We start from the raw sequence: 7,540 nt of genomic DNA on the forward strand, positions 1-7,540 counted from the left end.
TGTTATGTCAGAGCTCCCAGGTTCGGCTACTCCACCTGTAGTACACAGACAGAAAGGAAGTGGTAACAAGCGTAGGAAGATGACAGTCCATTGAGTCCATACAAGGTACAAGGCCAGTTGACACGAAAGTCACAACCTGGCTTCTCTGAACATCTCCATGGAGTCAGGCGACCAGCAGATCCCATTCTTGGCTTTCTCCAAACGTATCCATGGTTCAGCGATGGTAAGTGGTGCAGCGCTGTATTGATTCTATCAGAGCTGAAAACCACTAGGTTGTTTCCTGTAGAATCATAGATCCGTGTCCCTCGTGATGGTGCCGTGATATTGGCTGCTGTCCTGTCTCTGGTCCTGTGGATGTACACACGTGGTCAAAATTGTTGCTACCCCTCATTTAATGATAGAAAAACCCACAATGGTGACTTTTTTATTTAGGTGGTGAAAAAAAACCTCCAAAGTTTGTTTTTAAAAAAAAAAAAAAATTGCGCCTTTTTCCGATACCCGTAGCGTCTCCATTTTTCGTGATCTGCAGTTGGGTGAGGGCTTATTTTTTGCATGCCGAGCTGACGTTTTTAATTATACCATTTTGTTGCAGGTACTAACTTTTGATGTAATGTTGTGGCGACCAAAAAAACGTAATTCTGGCATTTTTAATTTTTTTGCTAGTTACAGTGTTTAGCAATAGGGTTAATTCTTTTTATATTGATCAGACGATTCTGAATGCGGCGACACCAAATTTGTGCATATTGATTTTTTTTTTTCTATTTTATTTTGAATGGGGCAAAAGGGGGGTGATTTGAACTTTTTTTTTTATATTTTTTTTAAAACTTTTTTTTTTTTTACTTTTTGCATGTTTCAATAGTCTCCATGGGAGACTAGAATCTGCAGTTGTCTGATCAGCTCTGCTACATACAGATATGTAGCTGAAATTCTCACTTGCTATGAGCGCCGATCACCAGGCGGTGCTCATAGCAATCCCGCAGTGACAACCGTAGAGGTCTTCTGGACACCTCTGGTTGTCATGCAGACCCATAGGTGACCTGCGATCATGTGCCGGGGTCACCGATGGGCAGGTTTAGTGACGCGTTTCCGGTAAGCGCGAGTTAAGTGCAGCTGTCAGAGATTGACAGCGACATTTAGCTAGTTAACAGCCGCGGGTGGATCAACTGTCATGTGCCCGGAAACGGGGAGTCCGACATTGGTGTACTGTTATGCCCGATGTCAGAAAGGGGTTAATCAGAGAGGCAGCACAGAGACCAAAGGTAACTCTGAAAAAACTGCAGAGTTACCAAGCAGACAATGGAGTATCTGTCCATACGACCACAATAATTTGTACACTCCATAGAGGTAGCCTTTATGGAAGAGTGGTCATAAAAAAGCCTTTACTTGCACACACAAGTTGTAAGGCTCGCTTTGATTTTTCCAAAAGACGTGAGAGACTCCCCAAATGTATGGAGGAAGGTGCTGTGGTCAGATCTGACCAAAATTGAACTTTTTGGCCATCAAGGAAATCGCTATGTGTTGCGCCAAACCATCAACGCTCATCACCCAAAGAACACCATCCCCAAAGTGAAACGTGGTGGCAGCATCATGCTGTGGGGATTTTCGGCAGCAGGGATGGAAAATGGTCCACGTCGAGGGGAAAATGGATGGTGCGAATTACAGGGATGGTCTTGAGGAAAACCTGTTTCAAATCGGTCAGTGATTTGAGACTTGGATGGACAGTGACCCAAAGCATTCCACTAAAGCAACACTCAAGAGGTATAAGGGGAAATGTGTAAATGTTTTGGAGTGGCCTAGTCAAAGCACAGGCCTTATTCCAATTGACAGTCTGTGGTTGGACTTGAAGATTGCTGTTCACCAGAGGAAACCATCTAACTTGATGGAGCTGCAGCAGTTTTTTCATGAGGAATGGGCAAAAACCCCAGTGTAAAGCTCATAGAGACTTGCCCAAAGCAACATGCAGGTGTAATTTTTGCAAAAGGAGGTTCTACAAAATACTGACGGGGGGGGGGGGTGAATAGTTATCCACACTGAAGTTTTGAGTTATTTTGTCCTATTTGTTTGCTGCACAATTAAAAGAATGACCAATAACCTCTTTCAATGTGGAGAAATGTAATGTTACGCACTAGAGCACTGATAATATGAGGGCACCTTATATTCTAGGGGGAGTAAAACTAGGAGAGTCACTTTTAGAGAAGGATGTGGTAGATCCGACTACATTACAGCATGCAATGTCAATCATAGAATGTTAGTCATCATGTATAATCCCCTACTCAATACAGGATTCACCATCATCTTGGACAGCTTTTGAGAGCAGCAGGATATTGTCATGTGTTAAGGGGCAAGGACTAGACTAGTGGGAGAGGGAGGTAATGTAGTTTAGGGCTCTTTCAGATGTCTGTGTCTGGTATGTATGGTGAAACTTTTCACAAGTATCAGAAACACTTAAGGTCCCATTTCACATAGCGACACACCAGCGATCCTGACAACGATACGACCTGGTAGGGATCGCTGGTGGGTTGCTACATGGTCGCTAGTAAGCTGCCAAACAGGAAGATCTCTTCAACGACGCACCAGCGATCCCGACAACGATGCGACCTGGTAAGGATCGCTGGTTGTCACACACCAGCTATTCTGAACGATTCCAGCCTGCGTCCCTGAGTTCTGCGTCACCAATGAGGTCGCTCGTCGGCATCAAACACAGCGATGGATGCTGGCCAGTAGGACGCCGACGATGAAAAAATGGCCCAGGACATTCGAGCACGATCAACGATATCCAGCAGGGGAGCCGGTCGCCGCTATGTGTCACATGTAGAGAGATCGCTGTTACTTCACAAAATCGGTGACGCATCCGCGATCTCGCTATGTGAGACGGGGCCTTTACACATGTCGATACATTCAAGTGAATGGGTCTGGCCACATGTGTTTCCATGGACTGTGTATCCTTGTTTAAAACACGCTGACATGTTTAATTTTTTTTTTTTAAAGCAGCATGGGCTGCAAAATATCGCACACACATGCACACTGATGACATCCTTGTGTCATCAGTGTGACATTTACTGTTCCCCAGCGTCAGGCTCTAAAGACCGCTCTCATCATTCTCCCCTGCTCTGCCAGCAATCCGTGCTAGCAGAGGAGAATGTTGAGTTATATTCAACTGATAACAGTGAGAGCAAGAGAAGGCTGATGGAAGTAGTCATCAGCCTGCACGATAAATAAATAAAAAACTGGTTGGGTTCCCCTCTATTTTTGAAAATCAGCCCTGGCAAAACTGACAGCTGTGGGCTGCAACCCTTAGCTGTCAGGTTCAGCAAGGCTGGTTATCAAAAATAGAGGGGTCCCCACTCCTTAATTTTAATTATTTAAATCATTTAAAAATCCGGCCTGGGGTCCCCTCATTTTTGACAACCAGCCTTGCTAAGGCAGACAGCTGGGGACTGATATTCTCAGGCTATAAATAGCATCCTGCAGCTGCCCTGAAAAGGCACATCTATTAGATGCGCCAATTCTGGCACTTTGCTCAGCTGTTCCCACTTGCCCTGTAGCGGTGGCAAGTGAGGTTCATATTTGTGGGGTTGATGTCGCCTTTGTATTGTCAGGTGACATCAAGCCCATGGCTTAGTAACGGAGAGGCATCTATAAGATGCCTCTCCATTACTAATCCTATAGTTCTATGGTAAATAAACACAGAGCAAATATAAAGTCCTTTATTTGAAATAAAAACAAAACACACTTTTCAATTTTTTTTTTTAAGCGAACCTGTCAGCAGAATTTTGGTAAGTAAACTACAGACACTTTCATGTTCCCACTTTTATACTGCTTAAAATAATACCTGGGTTGAAGAAATTCGTCTTGTGGTTCTTGTATTAGCAAGTGTTAGAAATTTTCAGATAATGATATGCTCATGCTCCGAGGTGGGATTGTAGGCAGTCTTATCTTCCTGCTCGAAGCCAGAGAAACAAAGGAAAGACCTGCCCACTTGCCCCCCGATTCACAAACATGTTCCTCATCATAGAGACTGATTTGTACTTCGGGGCGGCCTGTGGGCAGGTCTCTCCCATGGTTTCTCTGGCTATGTGTGCGGAGTTACGATACATGTTACTGCGCAGGTGCTGCCAGAGCCATCTTGATGGAGCCTAATTTTTTTTTTCCTCTCTACCAAAACGGCTGCAGAACGTGGTAGATACTGCACATGTGCAGGCGCTGCCACCATTTTGATTAAGATAACTTTTTTTTTTCCTTAATAAAGCTATGTCTAAATAAAATGAATAGATGCAAATTATCCACCGCATCATGCTACAGCGCCGGCGCTTGCCTGATGATTGATTTTTTTTTTTTTTTTTTTTAAACATTCTAGCCATTGGCTGGGGACACTTTAGGGTGTCGCTCTCTGACCCTTTTAAGAGGGCGTGAGCGAGCGCCCTAAGCACAGTGCCCAAGAGATATGCGAGCCTTGCGTCCATGCTGGGAGCGCGCAGGGAGGAGCGTGTAGGAACGCCGGCTCTACAGAACAGTTTGTCATGAAAAAGGTTTTGATGCTCTTTTAGAATAAAATAATATAAATACAAAATACTTGTATAAATATATAATGTTCTTTTCTGAATTCTTTGTCCAGTGGATCGACAATTGGGATTCTGAAGGAGAGTAGCTCTTTCAAGTCAGACTGGATGATGCATTATGGTCAGGGGCTGGGTCGGCACCTGGTCAAGTGCTAGGGCCCTGAGCAGGTGAGGGGGGCCACCCACCGTTGGGGACACTGGCCAGCCAAGCTTCCCTTTCCACCCTGCTTGCTCAGGGCTCTAGTACTTGCGATACTTACCTCTCCCCGTTTCAGGTCAAAGGGCATGATTGACTAGTGTGCTCCCTCTGCTTCAGTAGGCTCTGTGCAGAGCAAGAAAGACGCCGACGATGAGGAGCCCGAAGCAGATCAGCAGCCATATGGAGGGGGAGTATTTAATTTTTTTTTTTTTTTTTTTTTTTTTTTTTTTAATGTTTGGAGCATTATATGTAGACCATCCTATACTGGAGAATCATATGGGACCCATTATATGTAGAGCATTATATGGGGCCCATTATATTTGGAGCCCATTATATATGGAGCATCAAATAGGGACCATTATTTATGGACCATTATGCAGGGGCACTGGAGCATCATATGGGCCCTGTTATATATGGAGCCCATCATATACTGTATGGAGCAATATATGTGACTCATGTATGGGGATCATTATACTGTATGTGGCCCATCCTATACTGTATGGAGCATTATATGGGTCCCATTATATATAGAGCAATATTTGGGGCCCATCATATACTGGTGCATTATATGGAGCCCATCATATACTGTATGGAGCAATATATGGAGCCCATCCTATAATGTATGGAGCAATATGTGGGGTTCATTATACTGTGTGGAGGAATATATGGGGCTCATTATTCTGTATGGAGCAATATATAGGGCTCATTATTCTGTATGGAGAAATATATCGGGTCCATTATACTGTGTGGAGTGAATTATGAGGTACATTATTCTTTAATTAGCAATATATGGGTCTCCTTATTCTGCATGGAGCATTACATGGGACCTAATATTCTGTATGGTGGGCTATGAGGTGCCCATAATACTGTATGGAGGACTATACTGTCCTGTTTCTGACTTATTGTAGAATTTACAATAGATATCACTGACATAATGTTAGAAGTGAAATCTTTGGCATTGTATACCTATATTTCTCTGCCGTGTCTGTACATAAGAAATTGTGGTATGTGTTAAAGGGGCCCACTGAGACTCATTCGCCTTGGGCCCACGAAAACCTGGAGCCGGCCCTAATTGAATCCTGCGGTTGAATCTCAGGGTCATGTGTTTTGTTTTTTTTTTACTGTATTAACAACTTAACTATGTAACCTCAATACACAATTGTTGACACAGGATCTACCAGTCAGGTGATGTCAAAGTGGATCCTGCTCCCCCTTCACAATGCCGTTTTGAACATGCTGATTAAGTATGTCAATATTAAGGATTGAACAGACTCTTATTAATGTAGGGTTTCTTGAAACCTTAGGAAGTCAGTCCAAAAAAGCCCCAGTGGCCAGTGTGAAACTTTCAGGATTTCTTACTTTTATTTTTAATAAAGGTTTGTGATGTGGGCAATAAAATAAAACCTATTTGACACAAAAACCTGATTTAATCAATAGGCCATTTTCTGATGACACATTCTCTGGTTAAATGGCATGAAGTTCCTGACTCACACCATAATATATGCATACATACAGTCAATATGTTATGCATTTAGTTGGATTTTGGCAATCGTGCAGTAAGATGCAAAGGAGGAGGTTTAGTTCCTTTGGTGTATGTAGAAATTCGTGATAATCTGGAACTTCCCATACATAAAAGCTACACGATCAGTGTTGTAGAAATCCCTCAGCGAGCAAAGAGGTTAATCTTATTTATTTTTATATTTTTTTTATAGATCGGGAAGAAATTACCAAAATGATTCGGGATCTCTGTGACTTAATGTGCAGAGGGAAGCTGCTTCCTCCCCCCTGCACTGAATGGCCCCTGGAAGATTTTTCCCAAGCGCTGCGTGACGCACAGACACCGTTTCTTTCCCGGAAACAGATCTTAATTATGTAATCAGAAAGTGAATTTCTTTGCACATATAATATGACAGATCCTAACCTCCCTGCCGAGACTATGTATATTTATAGATATATATATTTTGTCTGTAAACAGTCTGTGAATTGTAGAATTTAATATATTAAATGTGACCTCATAAATGAGTTTTATTTCACCTGTCTGTATATAATGCTTCATGAGAACATCCCAAACTATTGAATAAATGATATTGTGTTATCATCCCCTTCAGGTCTAATCCATCCATGCTTGTTTCAGGGCAGACAATGTACACAGGATTACTGAGCTGAAATGTGCGCTGTCTATTCCAGGCTTACCGTACATTTACAAGATCTCTACATCTGTATTTAATGTGAAAAACTAGCATTGAACTGCTGCACTTAGATAACATATTCCTGTAAATAAAACAGATGAAAAGAATAACAATTTGTGATATTTTTATTACAGTTATCAAGATCCACACTACCAGGAGATTGATATTATAATGGACGGGCATTTGAAAATTGTATTTATTTTTTTATACTGTGAGTTGACACCTTCTCACCTAGAATTTGATGTATTATATTGTAATACCTGAACTATGACTGTCAGTCCAAGAACTCATTTTTTTCTGTAGTGCTCTTGGCAGGAAAAACGCTGCAATTAAAACGTTCATTTTCCCCTTCTCCCATGACAGCACAACCTCAGAGAGGGTATCCGCCCCAGGAAACTTACTGAATTAAAGGGTGGTACCTCTCCTCCTCATCCGTTTTGATTTCCTGTTCTTGAGAAAGCCTAAGAGGGAATGTCGAAGTTACCCAGGTTTGGAGGGTGTCCAGGATGGGATGCCTTCCGGAGGGGTGTGGTACCACTGGCCAGGTGGTTGGTGCAGGCAGAGACCTCTTGGTAAGTCTCTTGCCGACATGA

The 7,540-nt window shown here is 42.7% G+C and overlaps 1 protein-coding gene across 3 annotated transcripts in view; it reads left to right on the forward strand.

Annotated features, from left to right (window-relative positions):
• MECR (mitochondrial trans-2-enoyl-CoA reductase) overlaps positions 1–7,060 on the forward strand; it is a 74,498-nt gene extending 67,438 nt beyond the window's left edge. For all 3 annotated transcript variants that reach the window (XM_073563410.1, XM_073563425.1, XM_073563417.1), the window contains exon 10: positions 6,471–7,060. In XM_073563410.1, coding sequence (XP_073419511.1) covers positions 6,471–6,634 — 164 coding nt within the window. In that variant the 3' untranslated portion in view covers positions 6,635–7,060. The remainder of the gene's footprint in view (positions 1–6,470) is intronic.
• The last annotated feature ends 480 nt before the right edge of the window (positions 7,061–7,540 follow it).

The sequence above is a fragment of the Dendrobates tinctorius genome, unplaced genomic scaffold (assembly GCF_039654945.1).
Source record: "Dendrobates tinctorius isolate UK_male_01 unplaced genomic scaffold, ASM3965494v1 ptg000015l, whole genome shotgun sequence".
Lineage (NCBI taxonomy): Eukaryota > Metazoa > Chordata > Amphibia > Anura > Dendrobatidae > Dendrobates > Dendrobates tinctorius.